Source organism: Tenrec ecaudatus, chromosome 12, assembly GCF_050624435.1.
Source record: "Tenrec ecaudatus isolate mTenEca1 chromosome 12, mTenEca1.hap1, whole genome shotgun sequence".
In the NCBI taxonomy this organism is placed as follows: domain Eukaryota; kingdom Metazoa; phylum Chordata; class Mammalia; order Afrosoricida; family Tenrecidae; genus Tenrec; species Tenrec ecaudatus.
The window spans coordinates 52963495-52979689 of NC_134541.1; the positions used below are offsets into that span (position 1 = coordinate 52963495).

Genomic DNA, 16195 nt, shown 5'->3' on the forward strand with positions numbered 1-16195 from the left:
GGTCAGGTGCACCAGTTTGGGACAGAATCTTATTGTGCATTCTTCTCACTGACCTTTCCAGGCTGGCTAGCCAGTGGCCTTCAGGTTTCAATGGGAATTTAGCCTCCACTAGAGTTGTAAAATAGAAGATTTGGTGGAGGACTTCAGAGGTAGGTAAGGTAGGTACCAGCAGCAGTGTTTTATTCTGAGATCCAATTTCTAGAAACTGACCACTGCCCGTGAATTACAGCAATGTGAATAAGGCGCTTATGCTTGCACATGCATCTTGGTTATTTAAAGCAGAACCTGCCGGCCGGCGGGCCTGCCTCGGAGGCCCCCGTGCCTTCTGTGGCTCTAGCAGCATCTTAGCCCTGTTAGCAAACTTGTGGGGCTGCACCTTCCTCCGCTGTGCTTCACCCCTGCGTGGCGGCTGACACTCTCCATGTTGGTGCTCATCACAGGTCTGAATATCGCCAGCAGCACATTCAAGACAAAGACAACTAACAAAATCGCTTCGCAAGAGAGTTTTTCATCAAACAAAGGAAGTCCTTTGTCAAGGTAAAGCCGTGGAAGCCTTTCTGAATAGCAGCTACAAGATGAAAACTGTCCCTTTGCAATGAGTTAACTCTGCCTGTGTATTATTTTGTTGTGTAACGATGGAGGGTTATGGTTTGGGTTTTTGTTTATCTAAAATAACAGTTGAAACTTAGTCTACCTTTGAAAATACTTGCACCAGAGCTCAGTATTGTTTTGCAGCTGTTGTTTCCTTGGTTTAAGACTCAGTTGACACCTCAGTGAACCACAAATTAGCATCTACAGCTGCTCGCAGTAGGACTGCTTAGAGACCACACAAAGGAAGTTGTTAGAAAAAGGGCAGAGAGAAAACATCAGGCCTTAAGAGAAACAAAGTGGCATGTTTCTAGTTTTTGAGACAGCTGATATATCAACTAGCAATTGGGAGATAGACAATTTGTATTCATTTTCATTTGAACCAAACATTTAACTGAGAGAATCCTTTCCTTTTCCGGCTGCTTTTTCCACAAGAGCAAAATCTATCTTCTCACTGTGTCCAACTGCAGCATTGGCATGTTTTCTGAGCAGTGTGAAGTGAGTTGTGTCAACATACAATACTAATCATGCAATGCCATCAGATCCTTGAGAAGGCGTTTCTAGGTCTGATGAAATACCTACCTTTTGGCTTTGAGTTAAATATAATTTAAAACACCATAGAAAGTTCCATTTTCTAATACTATTTTTCGTTAACAAGTGTCCTTAAAAATGATCTATCATATTATATTTTAATTAATTACTCTCTCAATGAAATTTTAAAACAGGAACTTTACATGTATAAGATCCCAGAAGATAAAAGTATTTGGTCTAGAACTATAGTATTTTTACATGAAAATTTACATTTTAATTTGTATGTACTAATAGTTTAGGATCATAAAATAAGACTGACTTTTGCATTAATTTTTTCCTTTTTAGAAACCTCACAAGTTCAATGTTAAGGGACTGCTCATTTAATTATTAGGAATTATTATCTTAATAACTAAGTGTTTAATCCATATTTTAAACAAAGTAAAATACAATACATTATGTGACAGGAAAAGTTTTAACACATTGTGTTTTTATGAGTTTATGCTGAGTTCAAGTCTTAAATTTTCTCAAGAAAATTTAAAAAAAATAAATTCTATTATTTGGCTTTAATAATGCATCCCTTTTAGTAATTAAAGAATATTAAAAGTGTTTATTTCCTTATATTTTAGAAGTAATGAGAAACCTAATTCTTATCTTTGTATATTTTCTTTGGCTAATTGTAAAATACATTTCAAAAGCAACAGGATTTTTTAGGGAATTTTATCAACCTGATAATTTCACATCTTGTGTCTATATTTCATTAAACTAAAATTAACTTTTCTCCTCTTCAGTTTGAGGTGGGGCCTTTTTGTTATTGTTATTTCTGCATGAAATTAATATCCTAAATAAATTATAAATAATCTCATAAGCCTCTTTTTTTTTTAAAGTCCTGTCAGACAGTCTTGATTGTGGACACTTGATAATAATCCATGGACGACAAGGTCTGGACGTTGAAGGAGTGGCTTTGGCAGAGCATCTTTCCTGGGAAAGTTCTGGTGCTGGACTCGGGTTGTTAATACGCCATTCTAGGCTTGAGAGAGCTCTGATTTTGCTGTTTGTGGCTGGATTCACTGAAATTTCTTAGAGGCTTGCATTTAAGGATCCCACTTATTCTAGTCACTCCTTGAGCTGTATTGCTTTTACAAGTGGTCTCGAAACCCAGTGCTTGAGAGTAAACATAACGGCGCAGTACTGCTGTAGCACTTTTAAAATTTATTCTCTGCTCTATTTTGTCAGTGAGCTGATGAGCAATCTCAAAAAAGAAAGAAAAAAAAATCCTGCTCTACCTAAAAAAAAAAAAAAAAAAATGGCTTCTCTGGTGTCCTAGAGACAATAATTATGATGTGTTAGTTAAGCCCAAACTACAGCTGAGGGATTTCACTTTAAAGCAGCGGATTGGGCGCAAAAAATGCATTTATAGCTCTTTGTCTGCACCTCATTATGTGTGGGCCTGATTCATTAAGTAATTGGTTTGCAGTTGTTTACATGAGTATTAAGGCCTTCTTTTCAGCAGCCTTTGAGAGATACATTGTGCAAATGTTGCCTGTGATGAATGCAGAATGAGGGCCAGAGGGTCCCTCCTATTGGCTAAACAGTGCACTCTGTTGAATAGCCAGAGAAAGGGATTGGGTGCTGCTTTGCATAGCAATGACTTTCTTAATAAGTGTTACAGATTAATACACACAAGCTATAAAAGATGCAAAGAGATACTCTTAGCACATTTATACATGCTCATTTTATCGTGATGGTGGTAGAGTCCGAGTGCTTTCATATTCCATTTTTCAGAGGAACGGCTTCAGTGCATGAGCCGTAATAGAATCCAATGTTTATTGTATTATAAATCATGGGCAAGTAGGCAGATCAGCTACAGTTTATTATTAAATATTCTTTCAATGTAAATCTTTGTCTACTATTGTATTTGCTTCAGCAAAATCATTTTGTGGTTGAGTGGAGCTGAAAGGCGTAATGTATGAAGGAATGGGTCCTAGTAGGAAGCTGTTCTACAAGTAAAGACCACTTGTTCCCTTTTGTCCAGTGGTGCATGCCAGAGCTTCCTTGCCTCAGCAAGCATTGTCTCGCTCTACCTTCCCCACCAAGCAGTTTGCACTCTCCACGATCCGTTCAGTCAATGGAGAGTATATTTTAACAACATGCCATGTACCTTCATCTAACTTTTTTACCAAAAGAAAAGCATGTGTATTTATCACATAATTGCCTGAGGGAAAGGTAGCAGAAGTCGCCCAGTCACCACAGCCTGGCAGGACCCTCAGATAGCCTGCAGTGGGAGGCATTCCCTGCCAGCCCTGCACGCCATGGGATCGGCCAGCTGAGGGCGTCAGCGGGCAGCTGGTGCTTTGGTATGCCTTTTAATCTTCCTGGTGGCTGTGCCATTTTCCCCAGAGAACAGTCTAAAGATCACAATGAACCAACAATACCGTGAGATAAAAAATGATTTTTTTTCTTCTAAATACTTTAGGTCCTCGTGTATTAGCACCTGTTTGTGTCTCTGGCTTAACAATTCTGTATTATCCTTAAATTGTATTGAATTGGCAGCTTTTCAAATATTTCACGTTTTGGGTGGGGGGGTTTCTATAATAAGCCCACTGACTTATTTTATTTGTAGAGAGCAGAAAAGAGCAATCGCTTGCTTGATAAAAGGGAAGGAAGTAACAGGATGACGCCATGCAGCTAAAATTGACATCTGCTGCAGGGCCCCAAGTTAACCATCAGAGGGCGCTCGGACTTTGTCAAATTAAAATTCTCAGACCGGTTTGTCTTTACATTTTTTAATTAGTATTTACAGATTTCTTAGCACATTTGTTGGGATTTCCTTGCTTCTGGAGTATTGTTTTGGCTTGTATTTCTCCTGAACATATCTATTTTTAGAAAAACCATAGCTGAAGATGCTATTTGATAAACATTAGTAATTATTCCAGCTAACAGTCATTATAAATAATAGAATTCAGAGTCTTGTAACCACATCTTCTCATCCCTTAGTTCTTTTCGGACTATAATAGGGTCCCAGAACTGAAAGGACACTGGACTCAGAGCCTGTTCATAATGCTCCCCAATGCTGTAGACTGATCCCTGGACAGTTCTCTCCTAAACCCATCTGACATGCCCCTGACGTCTCAAAATGTAGCTAGATTTGGTAATGCAGAATTTTTTTCTCTAAACAGTTAACTTGACCATGAGGTTGAAGGTCAATCAATGTGTTGCTAACATTAAGGCTGGCCCCTAGTTCAGCTCCTTCCAAAAGTGTCCTCATAGGCCAGCAAGGAGTATCCGACACCCCTCTCAGGACACTTTAAGGACCCCAATCTCTGCCACCACACCTCTGCTCACTGATCACTGTTAGCAGCTCTACTCTGAGTCATGCCCTCTATTGCATACTGTTTCCTGTGCTGTAACGTCACCTCCCACACTTTTATTGGAATACTCCTATCCCGCTTCATGACCGGCTGATGCCCACGAGATTTCTCAGGCTTAACACCTAACCTTCTAGATGTCCCTCACAAAGAGGATCTGGCTGTACAAAATGCCTCTTCTGCCCTACTTCTGTCGTCTTCATCACCTGTAGCCCAACCATGTGTTTACAGGTACTCACTACTATACGCACCGTATTAGAATTGAGATAACTGTTGAGCATCCAAAATGAGTGAGCCTCCGTATATAGCCCTACTGTCCACCCAAGCCCAAGTGCCCCACCTCTTTGTGACATGATGCACCAGGGCTGAAAAATCAGCCAAATATATTGTCATCGAATCGATACCATCTCATAACAACCCTCTAAGAGTGGGTAGACCTGCCCCTGTGGGTTTCCGAGACTATCTCTTCATGGGAGTAGAAAGCCTTGTCTTTCTCCCCTGGAACAGCTGATGATTTCAAATTGATGATCTTCTGTTAAGGTATAACTTATAGCCACTACCCGACCAGGGAGTAAGACAGTCCACAAAGTTATATGTATGAGTTTTCTATGACGGTATGGACACATTGTGGGGATAACATGCCTTTCTTCAGTTTGTTTTCCTAGGACTTCTCTGGCAATTACATCCCCTATGCACCCTCATTGTTCAGGAAGCAGGGTGGTGAGCACACTTACTCAGAGCCTATTGGAGTTTTTCTCAACTGCCATCTGTCTGCTTATGAAAACCTATCTGACCCCTGACCCCAAAGGTCAGGGCATGCAGGTCTTAGGCACATAGCCCTTGGAGAGCATTCTCAGCTCCACTCGCTGTCACCATTTTGATATGTGTCACCATAGTTATTCTGACATGTCCCCCACTGGTTACGTACAGAGATGAAACCTGTGTTGTTTACTACTCTAGCCCTAGCACAGAACAAGACATGAAAGTGTCATCTTCGTGACATTCTCGGAGTGAATGAGTAGATGTATGAGCAAGGATCTAAATGGCTGCAAGGACTCTTCCCACCTGTGCATAACAGGCTGGCCAGGGTAGCTTCCCAGCCTGCCAGCTCTGGATTTCTTGGGACACATTCCTTAACTTCTCTGGGTTCCAACACCCACATAGTGAAGGTACGGGGGTCAATAACCCGTAAACTCTCTGTAATAATTTCATAGTGGGCTTCTTATTTCTAGATTTTCTATGTCTCATTTTGGGACTAGTGGACTCCCCAAGATTATCAGTGAACATGGCTACTCCTTTACTCTGTAGTAATCTTAGAGTCCTCTAGTCACAAGGGGTCGAGCAAGCCTGGATTTTTCTTAAGAACTTAAAGTTCCGTTCTACATTTTCTCTCATTCTATTAAGATCCATCTTCTAGATGGACCTAGGTTATAATAGAAGCTGGACATCAGCTAAGTCTTCAGGTCTCAGAGTAGATGAGGCTATAATTCATGCAGATGATTCATCCTGAAGAAACTCGATTTTTCCTTTGAGTCTTTGGTTATCTTTCTCTTTTGTCCCACGTGAGCAGAGACCAATGTTTGTGTCTTAACCACTTGCAAGCTTTTAAGACCCTACTCCCTAAATGGAGGTCTAGAATATAAACCTTATTAGCCTCATTATTCCATTTGATCAAGTTATCTGACAAGACAGTGGTCCTAAGCCTACACACCCAGAAAAGCGATCCCATGAAGTATATGCTTATATATAAGAAATACCCATAAATGTGTGTCCATACACACATGCAGGCTTCCATATATATATATATATATATATATATATATATACATACATACACACATGTCTGCATACATGGATATGTGCTCACACATAATTTTACTACATGTGTCATTTTACATATTTCATAGAAACTACTAAAAGGCCCTCTTGTGTGTGTGCTATCTTTTACTCTTGGTCAAGCTTGGCAACATTTCCCCCTCACTTGGCATTCACTTTTGCATGACCAAAAGTAACAAGTGTCTACCAACTAACAGGTGAATTCCCTTCATCCCTCACCTCTAACATTCAGTAATATGCATAAGCTTTTATATACTTAGCTATTTATACCATTTCAGAAAAGTAAGAACATAAAGTCGTTGTATATTTGGCTTATTTCATTTAATACAGTGTCATCCAGGTGCATCCATATTGTAAGATATTTAGAGAACTAATCTTGACTTCTCTATGAGTGTATTCCATGTTATGTATATACCATGTTTTACACACAAATAGGTATGGTCACATTTTACTAGAGCCCTTGTAACGCAGTGGTTTAGAGCATGACCGCCGATGCAATGGATGGCCGTTCAAACCTACCAGCGACTCTGCGGGAGAAAGTGGAGACACTACTTGCATAAATGTCACAGTGCTGGAAATCCTGTGGGCAGGACTACCCTGTCAGAGAGAGTTGCTGTGGGGAGCCGGAATTAACCCAATGGCACAGACACCACTAACACATTTATCCATCCCTCTACTGACGGGCATTTAAGTTGTCTCCTTCAGTTTGCCATCATGAGTAATGCTGCAGTGCCCCAAACACTTGAAAGCCGAGACTTATATGCCACCGTTCATTGAAGCCCTCGTCACAATAGACAAAGGGTGGACACACCCCAAATGTCCATCAGCAGATGCACAAGTAAGCAAAATGTGGTATCGACATGCAGTGAACCACTACTCCTCGGCTAGAAAAATGAAGTCTTGAATACGATTCTATTGTGTTTTTAGCAAAGGTTTACACAGGGGATTAGGCTTTGATTTAAAAATTTCTATACAACTTATTTAATACATTGGTTACTTTTTTATTATTTCAAAAGGAAGCAGAAAATGATGTAAAATAGTACAAATTAAGAATGGGTTAAAAGGGAAAACAAATGACAAGATGTTAAATTTTAACCTGACTATATCTACAATAATTCACTTTCTGATATATTCTCTCTGTGAACAGGGCTTTTCCCGGCCCTGGTCAGTGGTCAGAGGGTATCAATGGAAGCTTATTCCACATGGAATCAAGTATATATGGGCCTTTAATTGTCGTCCGTATCCTTCTGCAAAATGGATGTTCTGAAGTTATATCTAATACATTTCACTCCTCTGATTCTGGATTTTGTTATTTATGGTCCTTGGATCACACGGGCTAATGTGCTTCTTCCACGCGGGCTTACCTGTCACCTACGCCCAAATAAACTTACTCCCATGGAGTCGATGCTGATTCATAACAACCCCACAGGACAAGGTAGAACTGTCCCTATGAGTTTCTGAGACTTTAATTCTTTAGAGGCCCCTCTTTCTCCTGCAGAGTGTCTAGTGGTTTCAAACTGCTGGCCTGTGGATCACAGCTCAACACATAATCACTACACCACCAGGACTTCGTCACTTTATTTAGATGGTTGCTTGTTTTAAGATACACACTTAAGACTCCAGATGCTATTCTTTCTGATAGCAGGTTGCATCTGATTTCCTCACCACACTTTGCTATAGCATCCTTATCTTCAATGATCCCTTCATGACAGTAAGTATTGAGCGGAGCTATCTCACGAGAACAGGTTATTCTTAAGTTAGAGCTTGTGGTTGAGTGTGAGCTCAAAATCCAGTCTGATATCTAAGGTGTACATATTTTCCTGTTCCACTTTAGTGACTACTTACCAGTTTTTTTTTAGGGATATTATAAGTGACCTCCATGGGGCCTTTAGTAATTCTAATCATGGTGCAGACTGACATTTTGCTACATCCTTAAAGACAGTGTGCTGAATGAAATAAGTAAATTACTAAATAACAAACATTGTACTGTTCACTATTATACAGTGCACTATGTACAATTATAGTATGCACTGTTCACTAGTCACATACCTGAGAGGAAAAGAAAAAAGTGTAGTTGTTAGTGATTATTCGGGGTGAAAAGGCGCAGGTAGAGGAAATGATTCCTTATAGAGGACTGAGTTTCAATTTATAGTGATGAAAAAAAATCTCATCAAGAGCTTATTCGAGGTTCTGTTAATGAGTTATATTCCTGTGAAAAGTTGAATTGGCAAAAAGTATTTGAAAGCTATATTTACAAATACGACCAAACTGCTGAGGTGTGTTTCATATAACCAAACAGCTCATGGAATTTGGTTCCTTGGTTTGGAGGTACAGGGTCATGGTTTTATCAGGCATCCTAATTGGTCAAATAACATGTTCAGTGCTTCTAGTCTATCTCCTAGTTCATTGTGTAGTATCCAGGGTCTTTAAAAGGCTTGCAAGCAACTATTCAAGACACACCTATTGTTTTCTCTTTTCCTGGAGCAACAAAGAAGGGAGATTATATGACTAATTGCTTCCATGACCAAGGGCCTCCTTTGCAATGAGACCAGAAAAACTACATAGTGCCTTACCACCATTATTGAGCATTTCAATCAGAGATTTGATAGAAGAATCCTGATCATAAGGGAGAACATAATAGAAAAGAATAGCAAATTGTCTTGGAACCCAGACTTTGTGGAGCTAGATGTTGTTGTTGTTGTTGTTCTGGTTGTTCTTGTTTTTGTTGTGGTTGTTAGGTGACATTGCATCAGGGCCAACCGATGCTTTCCCTATGTACAACAACATGAAAACTACATGATCCTGTGCTATCCTCACAATTGTTCCTATGCCTGGGCTCATTGATGAAGCCACTGTGTCAATCCATCTCATTGACGGCCTTCCTCTTTTTAGCTGCCCTTCCACCTTACCAAGTATCATGTCCTTCTCTAGGGACAAGTCTCTCCTGACAATGTGTCCAAAGTATGTAAGACGAAGTCTTGCCCATCGTTTGCTCTAAGGAGCACTCTGGCCATTCATTTTATAATACAGGGCAGTGTGTTCTTTTAGCAGTACCCAGTACTTTGAATATCCTTCAGCAGCACCACAATTCAAATGCATTGATTCTTCTTTGGTTTGCATTATTCATTTTCCAACTTTAACATGCCTTGCGATTGAAAATACCATGTCGTGCTGTGTTAGGCAGAGTTCTCTAGAGACACAAAACCAGGACACTCAGATAGATAGATAGATAGATAGATAGATAGATAGATAGATAGATAGATAGATAGATAGATAGATAGATAGATAGATAGGTTTATACCGCAAAAAATAATATGACAGCTAATTGGTCTACACAGCAGAACAGAGGGCTCAGTTCAACTCATTTTCATGGAACAGTTAATACACTGAAGTCTTTTAACTCATGTAGGCTGCGGGGTCCAAAGTCTAGGAAACAGACAGCGGAGTCCTCCCTCAGGCAAGGCAAGCAGAGTCTGCCTACAGACAGCACACAGTAAGGTGGGTTAGCAACAGTGAGTAGGTCAGGAGCTTAGGGAAGCAGGCCCTGATGGGATATCAAACTGAAGCAATGCAAGGCAACAGGATCCACCAGCCTCAAGCTCAGGTAATGTACACACCAGCAGCGTGGCAAAGCAGGGCTTGAAAGAGCCTCAAGCTCTAGCGAAAGGTTCCATGATCCATGGGTTGGCTTGGCCCACAGGTGGTGTAGCACACAGGTTGAGGCAAAGAACTAGTTAGAGCAGCAGCACCTTGGTCCGATCACTAGAGAGCAAGAGAGACAGGGGTGGGCCTGGCAGAGCTATTTATCTTTTTGCCTTCTAATCAAACTGCAACCTGATTAATCTCATTTGTTCCTATTGGCCAGGTTGGCACAATAAACCTACCTAGCACACTTGGGTTAGATGCACTTAATCCTCAAAGTAAAATGCTTGATTTCAGTATGCCACAGAGGTCTTGTGCAACAGATTTATCCAATGGAATGTGTCTTTTGATCTTTAGACCATTGGGTCCATGAGCATTGATTGTGGATCCAAACAACATGAAATCCTTGGCGACCTGAGTCTTTTCTCTGTTTATCATGTGATTGTGTCCAGCTGTAAGGATTTGGGTCTTCTTATTCCATATGGCTGCAATACTTGATCTTCATCAGCAAGTGCTTCAGGTCCTCTTCACTTTCAGCAAGCAAGGTTGTGCCATCTACGTATCACAGGTTATTAATAAACCTTCCTCCAATCGTCCGTAAAGGGATAGGTGTGATGAATTCACAGACTAGCCAGCATCCAGGAGGCTAGGGTACCAACTATTGGGAAGTGCGGTGGAGGCTGCATACTGAGTGCTGGCTGTGTTCCCACAGAACTGGCCAGGGTGAGCGCTCATAGTGCTGCCCGGCACAGACACCCTTCTGCCCCAGAGGACTCGGACATTGTTTGGTTTTAAAACTTTGAGAATAAATGTGAAATTTCTGGCTTTCAGTAATCAACATATGTGCCTTATGAAAAGTTGAGTCTCCTTTTTATCCCTTCCAGAACTTAGGACCTTTTTCTCTTCTTTTTAAACAGGCATGAAAACAAAAGGAAACTGCCTGTCAACTTAAAGTCTAAAGGTAAGAGAAACAACCAGACACAAACTTTCTATTCTGTATTTTTCAAAAAGAGTTGCCGGATATGTGTGCTTCCACATGATTTGCACCATGTTTGTGATCAAAGGAGAAGCTTTTGTAACGCTCAGGGTGATCTTGGTCCTGGAGAGCCTCAGTTCCTGGCTTCTGGAGACAACATCACCAGTAATCCGTGACTGGAGCACACGTGTGCAATGGGCCACAGGTGCTTAGCTTTTAGTTTGCGGCTATGAAGTTCCAGGGGATCCTGACTGCTTATCTAAGTTGATTACTAAGAAAAGCTTACTGTACCCACAATCTTTCTGTCTCTCACAGGATTATCACTGGTACACACATTGCTATTTCCTTTGTGAATGACAAGGCTCTTAGAGTAGGCTCTTTTCCTCATAGCTAACCCTTCCCTAACTTCTGGGTGTCATCCACCTGGCCACCAGCACCCGAAACCTGGCTCGGTCGTTTTACCTTCGTTTCCTCTTCGTGGCCTGGCCTCAGCCCTGCTTTCCACCTTAGTTCTTCCCACGGTCCTGCCCTCTCTGGATCTAGCCACAATCAGCTTTCCCTGGAAATACCACATCCCTGTCCTTTCTAGTAGTTCCTTCCCTTCTCATTGGCTCACTCAGCTCCGCTTCATCCATCGAGGCCCCTCCTTCCACAGGAACACTGTGCCAGATTCCATGCCAAAGCTGGACTCTATTACTCTGCTTTCAACCCTACCACCAGTAGCTTATAATTGAGAGCATGGATTTGAGTCATATAAACTGAGTGTGACTTCTTGGCCAGGCGCTAACACTGTAGTTGGGACCTACAATATTTAACCTACCTAAGCCTCAGTTTGAGGGCTAAAGATGAGGCTTTCTACCTCCATAAAGATTTCCTCTCAGAAACCCACAGGAGCAATTGCTATGAGTTGCAATCAACTGAATGGTAGTGAATTTTGAGCATGGTTAAGCCTCAGCTTAAGCCCTGGTGGCATAGTGAGTTGTGCATTAAGCTGCTAACTGCAAGAGTTCAAAACCACCAGCTCCTCACAGGAAAAAGATGAGACTTTCTCCTCTCATAGGGATTACAGTCTCAGAAACACACGGACAGAGCTACGCTGTGCTTACCATTACTATGAGTCAGAACTGACTCTATGGCACTGAGTTTGGACTTTAGGTTTGGAAGCCTGTTTGCTCAGTAAGATAGAACTGTAGGGTGCTGTCCGGAAAAGACAGGCCACATCCAAGAATAAGCCAAAAAGTAGTCTTACTAGGGCTCCTAAAATACACTAGTTAATTCCAGACACAATGTGTTTAAGCATGTCTGCAATCAAGGAATGGCTGCTGACAAGTTCTCCCAGTATGCACTGTCTTAGTCTCATTAGGGCGCCTTCAAAAGTAAAGATTCATTCAGAACAGTGGCTTCTGAGGGGATCTAATGGGCCAGTTAAACTCAAGGCCGAGAAGTCAGTTCAGAAGGTGGGGAATACTTTCAATTAGTAAAGGTTTCTATAATTTCTCAGCAATACTTTTTTTACTTACCCTCATATAAGATATTAGCTAAGAGCTGAAAGGTCAAGCTATGTGTTTGAAGATAGTCAATGTAGTAAATGCTGTGGGTGGGCCCACTCCATCCGATCAGACCCCTCTGGAAGTCATCTCAGCCACTATTTCCATCCATCCATAGAGCCTTCTGCATGGAATCATTGTGTACTTGTGCCTGAGGGTTTTCTCTAGCCACTGGGGGCATTGTCACCTCACAGGTCAGTCCAAAGAGCAAGCAAGTTAATGTCCCCAAACAACATTCCATAACCAAGAGATGTAGGTTCGTAGATAAGTAACCCCACTTCTTTACTCTGCAGGGATAATTTGGGATGTGTTCTACAATGTCTCAGAGGATCCCCAACACGATAAGCCCCAGTTGCCCATAACCAGCCTCCATTCCTTGAAATACCTTCATTGGCCTCCCTTCTTCCCTGCATTCACTTCCTTACTCTCTCCCCATGTTTTTTGGGGATCCCCTCCCAAATAAACATAATATACTGTTCTCAGAGTCAATATCACTATCTATTCCTCCACCATATCTCTTCCTTCTCTCTGTTCTCATAAAGAAACAACGAGAAAAAAGGAGGAGCAACTGAGATGATAACACTAGGTGGTATCAGGCTTAGTAAGACTCCAACTGACCATATGTCCTTGTTGACTCTTAAGCCCTGTGATATGGCAAAAGTAGTCCTGTTAGGTTGAGTGTTGGCCTGCTAACAGCAAGGTTCGTCATTCACACCCACCAGCCACTGTGGAAGAAACATGAATTCTCTGCTCCCATAAAGATTTGCAGTCATGAACACCCTCTGAAGCACTATTACTATTACTCTGTCCTTCAGGGTCACTATGAGTGAGAAGTACTGGTTGATTTTGGGGTCACATAGGAAACAACTGGGTACAACAGTGCTTTTCATAACCATGCATTGAATTCCTTGGGAAGGATGTAGATTTGTACAGTATAAACATACACTCCAAGTGTATCTGGTCAGATGCATCACGTGGTGTATCTGCTAGACCTTTTACCAGCCACTTCTCCAATTGGTCATCTTGCAATGCTGTTTCAAACACAATTCACCAGAGCTAATTAGAATGCAGGAAGATTTAATGTCTGTCTGGTTTTGTCTTCCAGCCTTCTGGGGTGAGTCTGATGACAGCAACTCAGAAATTGAAGCTGCTTTATGTCCTGGAAACCGTAACACATCTGCTGATGATTCTGATGATTTTAATAGTTATTAAGTTACAGCAGCAGTTAGAAATAAAAAGTTTTAAACAAGCCTGTGTTCCTTTGTGATGTCCACAATAAGCAAATCCTTTTAACTTTTCTAATTATTCGATGCAAAAACGTAGGACCACATTGCTGCCTTAAGTGAAATTTCATGGCATAAGTGTGAATCAGCCTGTGTTTTTAAGTGTTATCAAAAAGTAAGGCAATTAATGCAACACCCATAAAATTTCCAGTTGACGTCATTGCAGACATGTTTTGGCTAATTCTAAAATGCATATGGAAACTCAGCAGAACAACCAAAGCAATCATGAAAGACAAAAGTATTTGCAGTAGTCACATTTCCCTATTCGGAAATGTGCTACAAAACTACAGTAACTAAAACAATGAGATGTAACAATTTATTAGTGATTCATTTCACTTAGTAGTGTATTGATCTACATAGAATTTATAACTAAGAAGCTGAAAATAGACCCTTATATTTAGGGTCAATTGAATCCAACAAGATAGCAAAAAAATAGTACACCATAATCAAGTGGTATGCATATCAGGTACACAAGAACAGTTCACCATTAGAAAAGCAATCACTGTGAGATAAGCCTCTCTTCCCAACAGAGGATGGGAAGAAACTGGTTGCCAAACCGGGCATTGACGAGAGGACCACAGAAGATCAAAATGATAAACCCGCCTGGAACAGTTCACACCTTGTCCGTTGACACCCCTCTGATGCACGGTTGGCCTGATCTGGGTTTCAACATTTCCTGTATTTTGTGTTGTTGTTAGTTCATATTGGGGGTTTTCTCAAACGTGTTTTGCCATCGGAGGTGAACCTCTTGATTTCTGTTAGGTGTTTTGAGTTCAAGAAGGAAAAGAATGCTTTGAAACTGACTGTGATAGCAATTGTGTAATGGTGCTTGATGTGATTGAACTATGGAATGACGTTATATCTGTATTAACTCCCAATAAAATGGTTTTGAAAAAAAGAAAAACAATCAATGTGATCCACCACATAAATTAAAAAAGAACCACATGATCATATCAGTCAACACAGAAAAAACATTTGACAATAGCTAAAGCCTTTTCCTAATAAAAACCTTCAACAAAAACAGGGGTAGAAAGTAAATTTCTCAACATAATAAAGACCATCTATAAGAAATCAACTGCTAACATCTCCCTCAATGGAGAAAAACTGAAAGCATTTCCCCTTTGAGGAGGAACCAGAAAAGGATGCTCCCTATCACCACTCTTCAATATTGTGCTGCAAGCCTATCCAGAAGTATGAGACAACAAAAATAAATCAAACTAATACAAATGGACAAAAATGAAGTGAAATGTAGGTGGCATGATTTCATTTGCAGAAAACCCCAAGAACTTGCCAAAAATGATTGTTAGAAACAAAAGAGTCAATAATGTATCAAGATACAAGATTAACAACCAGAAATCAATCAGACTCCTATGAACTAATAAAAACAGCTCTCTCCCTGAGACTGCTGAGTCTGTCTGCCGCCACCCATTCCAGACACAGAGCATCCAGTCATGGATGGAAATGAGCTGGTGAAAAAGCCAAACTGGCTGAGAAAGCGGAATGGGTGGCAGCCTGCAGGAAGCCTGTAACTGAGCCAGGAGATGGTTATCCAGTGGGGAGAAGCGTCGTCTCTCGGTTGCGTATAAAAATGTTGTGGGAGCGCAGATGTCATCTTGAAGGGTCATCTCACGTATTCACCAATCAACTGAAGGTGCTGGAGAATACAGAGAAAATGGAAATTGAGTTAAGGGATGTTGCAATGATGTACTGTCTCTTGGAAAAGTTATTGATCCCCAGTGCTTCACAGAGAGCAAAGTCCTCTAAAAATGAAAGAAGGCTGTAGTTACTTGGCTGAGGCTGCTGCTGGTGATGCCAAGACAAGGACTGGGGATCAGTCACAACAAGCATACCAAGAAGCTTTTGAAATCGAAAAGGAAATGGAACCAACACATCCTATAAGATTGAGGCTGAAAAAAAAAAAATTGGGTCTTGCCCTTAACTGCTCTGTTATACTATGAGATTCTGAACTCCCTCTGGAGAAAGCTTTTGATGAAGCCATTACTGAGCTTGTTACATTTAGTGAAGAGTCATCCCGAAGACAGCACACTAATGTAGTCACTGAGCGCCAACTTGACATTGTGGACATTGAACCCCAGGAGACAGAGGCTAAGTAGGAGAATGGGGGTGGGTGTGACAATGACCGATCTTCCAACCTCTGTCTGCCTCGTTCTGAAATTTACACAAATAGGACTATCCCACAAATAGTTTTCTGTTCACAATTTATGCTAGATTTATACTACTACTGTTTGCTATTTCTGTATTTCCCATGTGGTTTTTAGGTTTAATAGAGCCAGTTAACATTTAGAAACTTTTCAGTTTGCATCTTGAGATGGCCATGATGGGAATGTGGGATTTTTATACAAGTTACAAGTGTTTGGCATAGCCCTTTGGTATTTTGTGGCTTCTCGAGGGCCAGTGTGAAAACTG

The 16195-nt window shown here is 41.0% G+C and overlaps 1 protein-coding gene and 1 pseudogene across 4 annotated transcripts in view; both read left to right on the forward strand.

The window, feature by feature from the left end:
- Positions 1 to 13723, forward strand: part of KIZ (kizuna centrosomal protein) — a 174980-nt gene extending 161257 nt beyond the window's left edge. For 3 of the 4 annotated variants that reach the window (XM_075564044.1, XM_075564045.1, XM_075564046.1), the window contains 3 exons: positions 441 to 537; positions 10880 to 10923; positions 13591 to 13723. In XM_075564044.1, coding sequence (XP_075420159.1) covers positions 441 to 537; positions 10880 to 10923; positions 13591 to 13697 — 248 coding nt within the window. In that variant the 3' untranslated portion in view covers positions 13698 to 13723. The remainder of the gene's footprint in view (positions 1 to 440; positions 538 to 10879; positions 10924 to 13590) is intronic. The other variant, XM_075564047.1, reaches the window with a different exon arrangement.
- Positions 13724 to 14994: 1271 nt separating this feature from the next.
- On the forward strand, positions 14995 to 15973 carry LOC142422663 (14-3-3 protein zeta/delta pseudogene; annotated as a pseudogene).
- The last annotated feature ends 222 nt before the right edge of the window (positions 15974 to 16195 follow it).